Source organism: Hipposideros armiger, unplaced genomic scaffold, assembly GCF_001890085.2.
Source record: "Hipposideros armiger isolate ML-2016 unplaced genomic scaffold, ASM189008v1 scaffold_217, whole genome shotgun sequence".
Taxonomy (NCBI): domain Eukaryota; kingdom Metazoa; phylum Chordata; class Mammalia; order Chiroptera; family Hipposideridae; genus Hipposideros; species Hipposideros armiger.
This window is the reverse complement of record NW_017731567.1, coordinates 37,248-54,102: the sequence shown is the minus strand read 5'-3', so window position 1 is coordinate 54,102 and position 16,855 is coordinate 37,248. Positions and strand designations below refer to the sequence as shown.

The 16,855-nt window shown below is 35.7% G+C and overlaps 1 protein-coding gene across 3 annotated transcripts in view; it reads right to left on the bottom strand.

Annotated features, from left to right (window-relative positions):
* The window catches only part of NCAPG (non-SMC condensin I complex subunit G), a 47,025-nt gene that overhangs the window by 15,187 nt on the left and 14,983 nt on the right, over positions 1-16,855 (bottom strand). For 2 of the 3 annotated variants that reach the window (XM_019654234.1, XM_019654236.1), the window contains 7 exons: positions 13,270-13,410; positions 12,569-12,692; positions 11,291-11,374; positions 10,783-10,962; positions 7,337-7,498; positions 4,979-5,098; positions 1,822-2,046 (listed from right to left, as the gene is read on the bottom strand). In XM_019654234.1, coding sequence (XP_019509779.1) covers positions 1,822-2,046; positions 4,979-5,098; positions 7,337-7,498; positions 10,783-10,962; positions 11,291-11,374; positions 12,569-12,692; positions 13,270-13,410 — 1,036 coding nt within the window. The remainder of the gene's footprint in view (positions 1-1,821; positions 2,047-4,978; positions 5,099-7,336; positions 7,499-10,782; positions 10,963-11,290; positions 11,375-12,568; positions 12,693-13,269; positions 13,411-16,855) is intronic. The other variant, XM_019654235.1, reaches the window with a different exon arrangement.

The following is a 16,855-nucleotide window of genomic DNA, read 5'->3' as shown; positions in this document are numbered from 1 at the left end:
ATGCTAAGTGAAATAGCCAGAGAAAGACAAATACTGCATGCTACAACTTACATTTGGAATCTTTAAAAAAAAAAATGTCAAACTCAAAGAGTAGAAAAGTAGTTGCCAGGAACTGGGTGGTGAGGGAATTATAGAGAGGTTGGTAAAAGGGTATAAACTTTCAGTTATAAGATGAATAAGTTCTGTACCTTAAAAAAAAAAAGATGAGTAAGTTCCAGAGACCTAATGTAAAACATGGTAATTGAATGAAAGTTGATAACACTGTATTGTATAATTAAAATTTGCTGAGAGAAGTTAAATGTTCACATAAATAAATAAAGTAAGTAAGTAAGTGTTGGATGTGTTAATTAACTAGATTGGGGGGAATCCTAAGAAAGAAAAAAAAAAAGAATTCCCATATGACCCAGTAATCTCACCCCGAGGTATATACCCCCAGAAATGGGTACTCAAACACATGTTAATGAATGTTTGTGGCAGCACTATCTGTTCACAGTAGCCAAAGGTGCAAACAGCCCAAACATCCTTCAGTGGATGCATGGCTAAACAAATTACAGTGTGCGTGTGTGTGTGTGTGTGTGTGTGTAACGGGATATTGTTCTACTATAAGAAATGAAGTGCTGACACAGATACAGCACGGATGATCCTCAAAGACAAGCTAAGTGAAAGGAAGCAGACACAGTCACATACTGTATAATTCCATTTACATGAAATATACAAAATAGTTAAAATGCAGATTGGTGGTGGTCAGCGGCTTGCGAGAGGGGAAATAGAGCAACTGCTTAACGGGTTAAATTTCCTATTGGGATAATGCAAATGTTTAAAAAATAAGAGGTGGTTGTTGCACTACACTATGAATGTACTAAATGCCAATGAATTGTTCACTTTAAAACTGTTAGTTAGGGCTGGCTGAGTGGCGCGTTGGTTAAGAGTTGGCTTGGGACGCCAGCTCTGAGCAGCAGGGCCACGGTTCGGATCCCACATGAGGGCCAGTGACACTGCCCTCTACAGCTAAGATGGTGAACAACAGCTCAACCTGGAGCTGGGCTGCCGTGAGTCGCCAGCGACGGCGTAGGCTGCAGTGGGGCTGCAGTGGGTTGCCATAAGCTATCGTGTGTGGCTGGCAGCCAGCGTGAGCTGTCATGAGCCGCCGTGAGCGGCGGTCCAAAGGCTGGCGACCGATCTGCCTCAGCCGGGAAGAGCACAATGATAATACCCACATGGGCCAGTGAAGCGACGTCTTCCACAACTAGACTGAAGAACAAAAGGACAGCAACTTGTCTGTTCCCTTCCCCGATTCCCCAACGCTGTTTCCTCCCCCAATAAATCTTTAAAACAACAAAATAAAAAACTGTTAGTTCATGTTATGTCAATTTTACCTCAATAAAAAAAAAACTGATATAAAAGTTTTAAATTAAATGTTTATATATCCTAGAAAATGCAGTTCAAGAGTATCTTAAGAAAAGATACTACCTTAGACCTTCCAGCCACCCAATGTAAAATTATTTTATTTCTCAAAACTCTTGATAAAATTACTTAATGACTAATAAATCACAAAGACGGGAAAAGATTAAAAAATAAGAGCAACCGCTTTAAATAGTCATTTCATTTTTGTTTACACTTCAATTCTCTGCACATACAATTTGATAGTGAGAAACTAAGCATATTAGAAGTAAAAGTGGAATTTAATTATGATATTAAAGAGGCAAAGTTTTGAAATGTTGGCCAAGTTGAAATCTCAGCCTAAAAAATATAAGTATAAAGAACATAAACATACCTGCTGAAAACAACATTCATAATAATAGGGCTGTAATTATTTCTTACCTCACTGTCTAAGAAATCAGCAAGGAGTTTCAGAATATGCTTGGCTGTAGCAGTCTCTTTTGCTTCTTTTGATTCTTGCTCTTCATCAGTGTTTATTTCTGCATCTTCACTTTGAAGGGCTTTGCTGTTTTTAGTTTTAAATGGTTCAATCCCAAATGTCATCAGTTGGTCAAAGATTGCTTTTAAAGCACTTATTTTTATGGCCACATCATCAATTTGCAAAACCTAAATTGAAATACACCCCCCACAAAAAAGTGAATTTGGTAAATTTTTAATTGTTTATGCTGCATAAAATTAACATGTATCTTATTTTCTTAGTCTAATTCAGCAAGTATCAAGACTACACATAAAACATTTTTTAAATAATTATAATTTCCATTTTACAGTTATTCTTTTTATTTGTACCATAACATTTAGTTATATTTTCTTCAGAAAAATTTCATCTTCAGTCAAAAAAATTCCTGAAATTAGTGTCAGGCTGAATTATATTACCTGTTCCTTTTATTTAAAAATGAATGGAGGGCCAGCCAAGTGGCTCATTTGGTTAAGAGCTTGCTCAAGAGTGTGAGCTCTTAGCAACAGGGTCTCCAGTTTGATTCCCACATGGGCCAGTGAGCTGCGCCGGAGCTGAGCTGCCACTGAGCTGCCAACAGGTGGCAGGATGGCTTAGCTGGTGAGAGCACGTGCTCCTAATAAGAAGGTTGCCTGGTCAGATGGTAAGCTACGCCCACCACAACTAAGACTGAACTCTTGGCGCCTTGAGCTGAGCTGCCACTGGGAAGGCTCAATGGATAGAGCATGCGCTCTTAACAACAAGGCTGATAGACTCCCGCGTGGGATGGTGGCTATGCCCACTGGCAACTAACTGAATACAGCCGGGTGACTGGACTTGGAGCTGAGCTTGCTGAGCCTTCCACAACTAAAACTGAAGGACAACAATTTGGCTGTTCCCCTCCCCCAATTCCCCAATAAAATCTTAAAAAAAAAAAAAAAGAATGAATACATTCATAAGATCTAGAAAACTTGTTCAATGGTTTGGGGCTATCTATCAAGACAAAAACATTGTATTTTAACCAATAAAAGCATTTCTTAGAACATCAATACTCTTCTAGGTATCAAGTTTCATTACAGATAAATTTTTCTCTTATTAGCTCAATAAATTCAGATTTCATTATAAAGAGATTTACTGTATTATTTACTGCACTTAAATTTTGGTGATTGATAAACTTGGCTAATAGCTTAACCTTCAAAATGAATGAAAATCACCTGAAAGCTGGTCAAATTAGTAAATTGAGAAAAATGGCTCAAAATTATAACTTTGAAGGAAATTCCAAGAACCTATCTATTATATATTTTCTAATGGCAAAACCAACAAATCTGTCAAAGCCAAATGCTTGTAAGAGCATTGTCATGACTATTCTCTAGAAATGCTAAACATGCTTCTCACTAACACCAACTTGGTTTTCCTTGCCCTTCTCAGTCGCTTACTGGCTAGCAGCAGCTAACAATACTGGAGATTTATTTCAGGAAGCTTTTAAAATAATTTCCCTCTGCTGCTTTTCTAACACATGTTTAGACATTTCTCAAATCAATTTTTATTATTAAAACTGACTAAAACAGACTGATCTCTTACTCCCCCCAAAGAGAGCTATTGTAGTTCACCTTCATCGAAGATCTTCCAGTGATAGCCCTGAAAATACCTTTATAAAGATAAATAACTGAATTTATTCAGTGATTGACCTTTTTTGCTCGTGAACCTTAGAGTACCCCGCCCAAAACATACAAAATTATAGGGAAGAGTTCACATGCAATTTACTTTACTGCATTTGCATCTATCATTCAAAAACAACATTTTTAAATCACAAAAAATTATATCAACTTTATTCAGGCAAATATTAATAGTTATCACCTGAAAAGATTAAGTTAAGAGATCAAAGTTGTTTAAACCAAAAAAAAAAAAAAGGTAAACATTAATTCCATGACAAGGTTGCTATTGACTGGTTTGATTTGAAAGAAGGTATAATAGTGGGATGGTCTTGATAAGAAATATTCATTTATCTTTCACATCAACCTGATTTTCACAATCCTTTTCACTACAGGAAATTATATAGGAGTGCACAGTATCATGGCTCCTACAGCTCTCTCAAGTGGGGGGATGAATTAGTATTAAGTAACTTCAAAATGCTCCAGGACACTTACACATTAAATTCATATTGCATTTCTTCTGTCTGAAATGACCAAACCACTCATATATATCAGCAAACATTAAAAGGATGAAAATCCACATTTCATCTTCAAAGGTCAAGTGAACTTAAACACTTTTGAAAAGAGTTCTTTTATGGTATTCCCTTTTCTGCAGTACTAGAAATTTTATGACTGTCTACCTCCAATCTCCTCTATCAGACCGAGTTCCAACTTGACTACAACTTATCACTTCTCAGCAGCATTCATAACAATATATAGGACAACTTAATAAACATTACACCTCATTTTTAGAGCCAAAACGAACTACTTAGTAAGCTAGACATAAAGGAACCTTTCACTATCAAATAATCTAATAAGATTTTTTCTTTCACTTAAAGAAAAGTAATGACCAGGGTCACTCTAGCACTTCAAGATAGAACTTTTAGAAAGCTAAGAAAGTGAAGCAGAGAATTTTCTGTTCTAATTTCATAGCAAAACCTCTTTTAAAATGTAGGATTTTTTTCCTGGGCATCAATGCATTTCACAATAGTAAACAAAACTTCCTTTAGAATTACTAACAGAATCACTGATGCCTAGCATACTACATATTACTTTTTATTGTGTGTTTCCTCTTCTAAAATGTAAACTCCATTAGGACACCAACTTTTATCTTGTTTTTTTTCTTTACCCATCTTATTTTGTCCTAAGCCTAGGATAATGCTGGGCATATGTAGTATGCATTCAATAACATTTGCTGTATGAATCATTTAAAAAATACCTTAAATAACTGACAGTTCATCCTTTTTCTACAGAGATGTTTTAATAAGAAAACTAAGATTAAAAAAAAGTCATCCATAATAATCACCATCATCAACAGGCCCAGAACACATTAGAGTACTAGCATTATCACCACAGATTCTGAGTATTTATTTCAGGAAATACAATCAAGATTTTGTCGCAAGATAAATCCTACCTGCAATAGTAACACAAAGTGTTTACTTGCAAAACTCTGATTCTGTAGTCCACAGCATCCCAAGCATAAAACAGCCAGGTTTCTTACTACAGGATGAACACTTATTATTCCAGGAAGAATCTAATGTGAATTAGAAATTATAATAATTTTACCAGGACAAGAAATTTACAATAGTATATTAAAAACATGGTCAAAACGATAACTTTTGCACGATTTTGTAGATCTACATTTCCATATTGTCTATGAACTCAAAGAAGCAAATTTCAGTTGGAAAAAAAAGGTAAATATTAAGTTGCTAAAACACAAGAATATAGCCAGATTGAAACAATCTGATCAAGAGACAACTCCCCCTCCACCTGCTAAAACTTTCTCAATGGCTTCCCAATGCTCATAGGACAAAGATAAAACTCCTATAACAGGACATATAATATGCCTCGTGTACTCTTTGCCAGTATCATCCTATAGTATGCTACCTTGCTCTTTGCTTATTCAATTGTCTGATTTTAATACCTCCCATTCAGTGTTCTCCACTAGAAATACAATGCAAGGCACATGTGTCATTTTTAATTTACGAGTAGCCACATTAAGGTAAAAAGAAACAGGTAAAACTAATCTTTATTTTACCCAATATAACCAATATATATATTATCATGCATCATGTAATCAATATTTAAAAATATAAATAATTTAAATTGTCTGTTTAGTCTTCAAAACAATAGATTTTTACACTTACAGCATATCTCAGTTTGGACTAGTTTTAATAGCTACAGGCTTTAATAGCCGTATGTGGCTGGTGGCCGCTGTACTGGAGATAGCAGGTCTAGAACAGTCTTCCGTCCTTCTTTACCTAGTTAATGTCTACACAAATATCAGATCAAGGTGACCTTCCATGAATATATCAAATTTCAAAATCCACTATTGTAAGTTCACATATGATCATATAGCTCTTACAGCAATTATCATGGCGTAAGTGTCACCTGTTTATGTGACTAATGTCCTCCTCACCTGACCAGAAGCTCCGTGAGGGCAGTCTATATCATGTGTGCGCTATCCCCAGCATGTAGTCTATTGTAGATGTTCAATAATATTGTTCAATTTATAATTTATGATTTTTAGTTAAACGGTAATTTCTTTAAAATCTTGTAGCTCCTGGATCTAAATACCTTACTCTTTCATATCCCTCTATAGTCTCTTTCAATAGCCCCAGGTTGTTTTATACACTTAAAATTACTACGACCATTCACTTTTGTGTTCTTTCTTCACTCAATATTGTCTCTTTCCCCACATATATACAGTTTTCATATTTACTACTTCAATTGTATAATTATACCATAATTTACCACTTTTACAATAGGACCAGGCATAAAGTATGCAAGCAGAACTTTAAAAGTATCACTTTTCATTAAAGACATCTGCTTCACTAAAAATAATACTAAATCCTAATGGTTTAATAGAATCTAGTTTTAATCAAAAGCTCTATGCTGCTGTAAACAGTAATTGATCTTTACTACATTAAGAAACTCATGACAATCCAAATTTTCGATCACATTCAGTGGCTGTTTTTCACTAATCCCAAGTAAAAACAATTTTGGGAGAATCCTGAAAGAGCTTGGACACATTCAAAATTTGCTTTGGATGAGTGGCACTACTGAAAAGAGCAGTCTAGAGCTGCACTGTCTAATGCTGTGGCCACTGACCACCTCTGACAACTGAACCTTTGAAATGTGACTAGTCCAGATTGAGATGGGCCCTAAGATTTATACACAATATCTCAATAGTTTTAATATCAGTAAATGATGAAGTTATAATATTTGGGGTATATCAGGGTAAATATATTAAAATTAATTCCACCTACGTCTTTTTTTATTTTTTAAATGTGGCTACTAGAAAATTTAAAGTTACGTGTGGTATGCATTTTATTTCGACCAGACAACACTGTTCTAGGGTCTTGCAGTATTTATGTCCCTAAGAGCAGTAAAGGTTTATGAAGGGTTACTCAAGTAAAAAGTCTTTTAAATATACAGTAATAGCAAATTCCTTCCACAGGGCTCACAATGTAATTTTCTCATACTCTTCCTCTTTAGGAAAATTTCCAGTACTTAAACATTCCTGCTGTGTTTCTGTAGTTCCTCTTACTATTCAAAGAATGAAGATATTTTTCATCTTTCCAGCATAAAATAATTTTCTCATACATTTTAGAGGAATAACTTATATACCAGTTTCTTTACATGCATCATCTTAATTTAATCCTCACAATATGAAGTAGCCACTACATTTTTTTTTTACCATTTATATTCGTCTAATGTTTAAAATGATCATCTTTTCATTCTTTTGAACCCCAAGGAACATATTACTTACAAAATGAAGAAGGAGTGGGCAAAAATAAAGCTTCAAAGGCCACAAACATACCAAAGATTCAATGATGCCATTCATGGTTGCACCTATACCTATTGAAGTGGACATCTGCTTCAACAGTTCATAACACAGAATAAGACACTTCTGTAGTGTTTCAGCATCATTCTAAAATGAAACACAAAATACTCAGCATTAGCAAGAATATCTTCTGCCTATCCCTTAAATGTTTGATTTGTCAGGGCTTTGTCTAAGGCATATTGCCTCTGCAGACACTCCCTGGGCAATCTCATCCAGTCATACAACCTCATTTACCATCTATGAGCAGCCCAGCTATTTTCTAAGTTTCAGACTCATATGTGCTGCTGAAAGACATTTCTTATGTGTTCCACAGGCGACTCAAATTCAAAATGTTCAAAAGGTAATTCACTCATCATTACCCAAATCCCTCCTCCTCCTGTGCTATCTCCATAAATATCACTGCCATCTACCCAGTTGTCCAAACCAAACGTCCATCATCCACTCTTAACTCACTCTTCTCCCTGTAACTAATTCCTAATACTTCTCTAGTCTAACACTTCTTTCCATATCCACCATCATCATCTTGTTCAGACTGTAATCATTTCAAGCCTACATTACTGTAACAGTCTTCCAACTAGTATGCCTGCTTCGGCTTTTACATGCTGAAATCCATTTCCTGAATAACAGTGCTCTTTCTAAGACATAATAAATTCTGGTAGTTCACCAGGTCCTTGAATAAGGCAAAAATTTTTAAGTATTGCTTATAAAAGGTCTTACATGACCTAACCCTTAATTTCCCCCCCAGATTTCTCATAACTCCCCCTCAATTCTCTAGTCATGTGGACTGACGTTTCTAAACACAACAGGCATTCTTTAACTTCTTTAACATGTCATTCCATCTGCCTACAAGTTTTCCCGTGACAACTAATTCATTGAGGAGAGACAACACAGCGTGCGTTAAAAGCACAAACCTAAAGCCAGTTGCCTGGAATCCTGCCTCCATCGTTTACTATCTGTGTGGTTTTGGGGAAGTTACTGGCCCGCTATAAAATGAGAATAACAGTGCCTACACCATAAGGTTATAGCGAGAATCAAATGTACGTATTCACATTTGTGAAGTGCTTGAAGCAGTGATTACCACACACAAAAAAATGTATCCTGTAACTGTCAGCATATATTATTTTTATTCAAATCATAAGTTAAAATATTTTTCCTCTAGAAAAGCCAACAACACCCTACCTGGGTTAGACAGGTAAAACTTAAAACCCCTGTACTATACATAAAACCCCTCTATTTCCCTGACCATAGCACTTTATTATGCTATGCTGTATTTGCACTACAATAGATTTACAACCCTGAAATAGGACAAACGAACACATAAATGGTCAAAGCAAGTCAAGTTAAACAGATAGTAATCATGGTAGACCACCTTTGGTAATATTCAGACCTGCAGTTTATAGTTTTTCAGTTTATATTTTCATTTTTCACTATAAATTTGATCTTCAAATTGAAGAGCCTATGATCCAAAGATTTTGTCAAACAAAAGAAAGAAGCTACTAGCTATGAAAATAAAATTCAGCCATACTCACTGGGAAGGCAAGGTGTTGTAGTGGGGATGTCTATGGCTAAAGAGTTCAAGGGCATAACATAACATACAGGACATTCCTGTGTAGTAGGCTCCTCTCTATCAAGCACTCTCTTTATGAGAATACACTAATCAGCACATCCCAAACCGAAAGGACAGTAATAAATGAGGTTTACTACAAAAGGCAAGATCCTTAGACCTCCTGAATTCAAGTTAATATTAAATAGTATAGTAATTGAGAACATTCTCTCTTATGCTGAAATAAGGCTAGTTTGTCAAATACAGGTTAAGTTTAAAAAAGAAAGACTGCAGAAACTTAGCTTTAAATGTTGCTAGATATTTAAGTTGAGTTTTTCATTTAAAATAAAGTATTTAGCATTTTCTAAAGACAAGAGTACAGTCATGCACGCACAATGTTCGGTCAATGATGGACCCCATATACAACAGTGGTCCCGTGAGATTGTAATGGATTATAAGCAAAAAGTTTCCTTGTGATGTTGAAAGAAAAGTCAGGACTTGACTAGATGTTGAATTTACTGCTAGCTCTGGGTGGTTTAAATACACAGGAGGCTCAGCATGCTGTCTGTCTGCTGTGTACCAGCCTGCGGCTGGGCCAGGAGCTGGCATGAGCAGGGGAAGCTGAGGAGGAGCCTGGAGCAGCCCTGCCTGCACGCATGCCCCGCACGCCCCCACTCCCACTCCTGAGCACAAACTCTCTTCCCTTCTTCCCTTCCCTCCCAGTCCTGTCTCTCTCTGCTCTCACTCACTCTTTCTCTCTCTGCTCCCCCCTCCCTTTTATATTTCTCTTCTCAAGCTCTGGGTCTCTTATGACCTCTGCTCTCCCTTTTTCTCCCCTTTTCTTCCTTCCATCTCTCCCTCCTCATGACCTGTAATCTCCCTCAAATGGTACCTTCCTCCACAGCCCTCTCCCTACCCTCCCAAAAGGTGTGCACGAGAGCACAAACACATATTTTCTTTTATACTGTATTTTTACTGTATCTTTTCTGTTTAAATACACAAATACTTACCATTGTTACAAATGCCTCCAGTAATCAGTACAGTAACATGCCGTATAGGTTTGCAGCCTACGAGCAATAAGCTATACCATATAGCCTAGATATGGAGTAGGCTCTGCCACATTTAGGTTTGTGAAGTGTACTCTGTGATGTTCACACTCACAAAATCATCTGACGCCGCTTTTCTCAGAATTTATCCCCGTTATGTGATGCATGGCTGTAATTAAGCTTTAAAAGATATTTATATAATGGCATGGTTACCACAGAAATTCTTTTCCTAGCAGCAGAAAGGTCATGAATCTTCCACAAATACAGAAAAGATGAATAGATGGATGCCTTTTCCTTTTCTGAACCATTCAAGACCAAAACACAAGAAAACGAAAAGCCCAAAACAGAAGGAAACCACTGGAAAGGCAGGAAGACTTTAGATTCCCAGGATTAGCAATTAAGGGAGCAAATAAAGTCCTAGCTACAATTAGTTAAAGTTAATTAAGGCCTTTCAAAGTCCGAAATAGAAACAGAAGGAAAAATATTTTTCACGGTACTGTTAAAAATCCCTCCAAATTGAATATATTCTGACAGCTTTCTGAATTAAGAAAGAAAACAAGGACAGGGCCGGCCGAGTGGCTCAGTTGGTTAAGAGCTCGCTCAAGAGTTTGAGCTCTGAGCAACAGCAGTTCGAGTCCAGCCTGAGCTGAGCAGCCGCTGAGCTGCCAACAGGTGGCAGGATGGCTCAGCTAAACAAACAAAACAAAACAAAGAAAGAAAACAAGGTTTAATTGAGATGATTAATAAACAGATGAAATTTAGTATAAAACAGTTATCTATACCTTCTCTACATGGACTTCTTTAATTTCAAGTTGCTCAGTCTCTTTCAATAGGTTTGATTTGTCATCTTCTAATGCTCTTATTTTTTCTTTTAATTCTGATGCTTGATTAAAATCCTGTAAGGTAATACAATTTTCCAAAGCTTCTTTTGCCTCAATAAGTTTCACTTTTATTTCAGCCATCTGAGGAAAGATGTAAATTGATGGTGTAAATACCAAGCAAAAACTATTAATATAAAAATCTGTAGCAAACTGAAGGGTATAATTTACAATTTTAAGGACCCAGAAGTTAATCAGTCAGCCATATACAAAGTTGTAGTGTTCCTGAAACAGAGATCTGCCAATCTTTCAGACTGATATAATCTGGTTAACATTTTAGATCCTCTTATAGTTTAATAGTTAATCAATGTGACTTTGTAAGGACAATTTTGAAAATGTACAGCAAGGGGAAATAAAAGACTTGCGCAACTACATTATATTCAAGCATTTCTTTAACTTGGAAGAGATTTACCTTGAGTTCTTTCTTTCTTACATCAGCTGGATTAACACCAACAGTGACAATGGGCGCCCGAATCTCTGAGATGATTTCTGTAACCTGATAAGTAGTTATAATTCAGAGTACATGCTTTAATCTAGGTTTTATTTCAGAAAAAATGACATCAAACTGCTACGTAAAATTCCAAGCAGTATCCAGAATCTCTTGAAAAACAGAGCAAAACATACAAGTAAAAATGGTACATTCTATTTGCTAGACAATTTTAGAAAAAAAAAAAATGACCACAAAATATATCTGACTAAAAACTCTAAGATTGTGAAAAGATAATAGGCACATAGACATTGAAGATAAATTCTCATATATTGCTTGAAAAACAGAAAAAGTGAATACAGTGTCTAACCTTAGGCACCTTTAAAAAAAACTAAAATTCTCTGCCAAAAAATCCTCAACTCCTTCCCTTGTTTAGCTCCATGGGAGTTAAGTATAAAAAATAAAATACTCCTTTATTGTTCCTCTGGATATACAATGCAAGAATAATGACAACATAAGTAAAGACTTTCCTTTCAGAGCCACTGGGACACTGGAGTTGGCCGGCTGAGGAAAGAGGTCCATCCCAAATGAGGGTACTTAGCTGACACTGGATACTTAACCACTAACTGGAAATGCTGTACAAGGGATTTATGTGTAAGTATGTATATATAAGGAGGGGTTGGAAAAGACAACCTCTGAATTAACCTACATCTCCGAGACAGTTTGATTTTATGAAAAGCAATGACACAGGTCTGGCTTTTTTGCGAACTCCAGAGAAAAAAAAAGCTTGGCAATAGTAATATTATAATAACATTTATTTCTCTACTTACAAAGCACTTTGTGAACATTATTTCATTGAACAATGAAAGGCAGGTTTTATTGTTCTTATTTTGCAAACAAGTAAAAAGGCTAAATTAAATAACTTGCCCAAAGTCACAAAGCCAGAAAGTGTCAGAGGGGATGTGAACCCAGGGATGTATAATCTGAGCCAGCTCTCAAACACTCTAGTGACGAATGCCCACATGTCACCTCTTCCCCAACCTGCTCCATTTCAAATTGATACAACACAGTAATAGGTATACTAAGAGGAGATTTTTTTTTTTTATGTGTATGAGAGAGAGAGAGATTTGGTTTTAAGTTTAAAAACTTGATAGACAAAACTAAAATGAAAGGCAATTAAAGAAAAGCAAAAAGTACTGAAAAGTAAGACAATCCTCAGTCATTGACCAAAGCCTCTTAGCTTCATCAACAAAAATCACTTACAATTTGTATTCTCTTATTATCATCTATAACGATGTCAAGCAGTCTCTCAACGAGAAAAGAAATTAGGGATATCGGGGTTGTGGGTAGAGTGAGAATCTCCTGCAAAATAGCCAGCAGTCGTTTCCTGCATTCAAAAAGAATGATTTTAATTTAAATATGACAGTAGAAACACATTTTCTCTCTTAACATTTCACTTATTCTGCAGACTTAATCACATTTGTCTCAGTTCTGTTTTTGTATGTCACTAAAGATACAAAAAATATGTACAGATTTTAGGTCAAAAATTCACATTCTGCAAAAAAAATAATTTTTATTTTTAAATGACCTTAAAATCTTTCATAAAAATCAACATGATGAACTGACAAAATACCAGAAGTGAATCAACTCTTTTAGATAGTATTACTAGCCCTCTCTGTAATAAAGGTAAATAGATTTTTAAGCAAACACCTATAATTTCAATGATTTATTCAAAAGAAGCTTAATCAGACCTCATGTATTTTATGCACCACACACAGAAAGGGGGAGGAAGGGAAAGGATATATTTCCTCATATATTACATATGTAAGAGGAAAGAGATTGCTTTTTGTAGCCCGTTACAGAGAGCTAGGTTAAACATATTTAATCATATTGTAACAAGACTATATTTCAATACAGGAAATTTAAAAGAGCAAATTATTACAAGGGTTAACATTTAGACATACCTTCCTCCTTCTTCATTGGTGTCCAAAGACTTAATAATTAGAATCAATTGCTGACCTATGAACTCTTTTGTCATCAGATTTTCAATACAGGAAAAATCATTTTTCTGTTCATCATTAACAAATGGAATGCTCTGAATATAACTAAAATAAGCAGAAATAATAAAATGTAGAATCTGTTAAGAAACATGAAACAGCTTCCCATTAATTCAGAAAAGGTTTTTTTCAGTTCATATCAGTCCAAATGCATGGATGTCGATACCATGTTATACTAATTTGGTCTAAAAATTCTGTACTATCGTCATGAACTTTCACAAACAAATTTATTGGCTGAATCAAAAGAATTTCAAAAATGTATTTTCATTAAAGATTCAAATTTCCTGTGGGAAACTTTCAAAAAGTATATATTTATGTCTCTCAAAAAATAACTAATTATTTCAATGTCACTAGTGTTCTCAATTATAAAGTTCTGAATCCTGTCTCCAAAATACACTTATTCATAAAGAGCTAGCCTTCCATCATCATCCCTAATTAAACATTATTCTTTTGTTTAAAATAGCAGTAAAAATAACAGTAATTACACAAGCAATCCATGAATACGATGACCTTTTAAAAAAATCAGAAAAACATAGATCGTTTCATAAATCTGTATTCTCCTTGATTAGAGGGCCTACTAATTTCTATATTGTTCTTAATTTAGTGTAGGTGCCACTAAACAAACACCATCTATTACCCTCTTTTATTCTTACTATCACTGCCGAAATTAAAGCCTTTTACAACACTTAGAAAATATTCAATAGCTCACAGGTCTTCCCTTTTTTGTGTCTGGGGGGCAAAAGCTACTAAAAAGCAGAATTAAGAGTTAAAGGGCCGGCCGAGTGGCTCAGTTGGTTAAGAGTTGGCTTAAGAGCGCGAGCTCTGAGCAACAGGGCCTCCGGTTCAATTCCCACATGAGCCAGTGACGCTGTGCCCAAGCTGAGCCGTTGCTGAGCTGCCAACAGGTGGCAGGATGGCTCAGCTGGTGTAACAACAAGATTGCCTGTTCAATGATGGGCTACACCCACCCGCAACTAAGACCGAACTTGGCATCTTGAGCTGAGCTACCGCCCAAATGGCTCAGTGGATAGAGCGTGCGCTCTTAACAAGGCTGCTGGGTTCGACTCCCGCATGGGATGGTGGTACGCCCACCCACCCACAACTAAGATTGAACACAGCACCTTGAGCTTAGAAGCCACAAGCTGCCAACAGGAAGCCAGATGGCGACTGGCGCCCTCCATAAGGAAGATTGAAGGACAACAACTTGGCTGGTTCCCCTCCCCAATTCCCCAACACTGTTCCCTTCCCCCAATTCCTCAATAAAATCTTTAAAAAAAAAAAAAAAATTAAGAGCTAAAGGTTACTCGCTCAAGAGTTTGAGCTCTGAGCAACAGCAGTTCGAGTCCCGGCCCAAGCTGAGTTGAGCAGCCGCTGAGCTGCCACCTGGTAGCAGGATGGCTCAGCTAAAAAAAAAAAAAAAAAGAGTTAAAGGTTAAACAACTAGGTGCCTTTAGGTTGGAATATGAAAAAGGAACAATCCAGATGAAAAATGTCATTTTTAAATGTCAACAAAAATCAAGTTACAGAAACTGCAGAATTATGTAAGATGAATAAACTGACTCATAAAATAACCAAGAGTATATAAAAGCTCATAAATCTCTGGTCATGAGATTAGGACCTTCAGGAGATACCCTTTCAGCTCTAGCAGGAACTACAGGAAAGCTACAAAACTGATACATAGATCAGTGGAATTACTGGTTTCTGACAGTCTAAAAAAGCTTCACTCTGAATCCCTTGCTGCTTCACCCCAGCTTTCACACAATGCATAGCATCAAGACTGAGGGTATTTTTTAAATAAATTCAAAGAGTAGTTGTTTCATTAATAGATAACAAATCCTGAACTCCATAAATATAACTTAAAACAGAACTATCAATTTTAATGATCATGACATCATCTCTAATCATTTTTAAAAATATTCATTATAATGAAGACTTCAAGAAAGCCTTTTATAAAAGCTCACTCCAAGAATTTGTATTTAAGGTAGCTTTCTAAAAATTGTATTCATGTCCCTTTTTCTTACTCAGATTTAATAGGCCTCATTCCATATCCCTGATCCCTCTCTTTATGTGACACCTCAGATAAGTGAAAACTGTTTCATATCAGAATTCTGAGTCACTAACTCTTCCTGCTAAAAAATGCCTGAAAATATATTTCTCAGATTATCAAGAAACAATTTCTCCATTTACTTTTGTTTCTGTACCAAGTAAACTCATCCTATCTAGTAACGTTGCTCCCAAAAGAAATATCATCCTATTTCTTAAGTATTCTTTCAATAATAATTAAAATACAATTTTTATAGTTTTCTTCTCTATAAGTGGAAAAAAACAAGTTGATTAAAGTTATTTCAAAGCTCACAGATTAAGTGACAAAGGAAATATAAGAATGAGGGGAAAAAAAGGAACGAGGAACCACGCTCTTTACGTGTTAGTATTAACTAAGAATTAATCAATTTGTGAAGCAGTCCTTGAGGAGAGGTTCCTCCTGTTACTTATTTAACATTTCCTCATATTTTTTATATTTTTTTCTATCTTCCATAAGCATTTATTACTTTTATATTAATACATATTACTAAGCATTGCATAAAACTCATTCTTTCTGGAAACATTTCAGTATGGCCCAAACAGCATTATAATACTCTAATTAAATGTTAAAGCTTGAAATAATTACCATTAAACACTTGGAGTCACACGTTTTTCATGTTACTATGAGCTCAAGCTGTAAGTTTCAATATTGGCTCACATTTAAGATATTTATTCTATATTTAATATTTTGCATACAAAATTCAAACACATTCATAGCTTTGCTTCCTAACTTATATGTGAAACCATTATAAGCAAAAGCAGAATAGTGTATTTCACATAAAGAGAATTCAAGCCCATAATTCATATTATATGGAAAAAGCTTTTTATTTACTTATTTTTAAATTTTTATTTTTTTATTATTAGTTTCAGGTGTACAAAACAACATAATGATTAGACATTTACACACCTCACAAAGTGATAACCCCAACTAGTCTACGATACCATTGACTATATTTTCTATGCTGTACTTTACATCACGTGACTAATTTTTTTTTTAATTATAGTTGACATTCAATATTACATTAGTTTCAGGTGGAAGAAGCTTTTTCAAAATAAATCTAAAGCATAAAATTAAAAATCTACATATCAATATCTATCAAAATATATATAACCTTTGGCCCAGCGATTCCACTTCTGGGAATCAACCCCACTAAATCCCAAATGTACAAGGAAGTTGAACATACCGTATTTGCCGGCGTATAAGACGACTCAGCGTATAAGACGACCCCCTAACATTTCCACTCAAAATACAGAGTTTGTTATATGGTCGGCTGTGTGCGATTTTGCGAGTGTGGTAAAATCGCACAACAGCAAAATCGCACACAGCCGAGCATACACCCAGCAGCGCTGCTGATGCCTGAACGGTATGTGGAATGAAGTGGGCGGGCATCGGGAGGCCACTATGGCACGG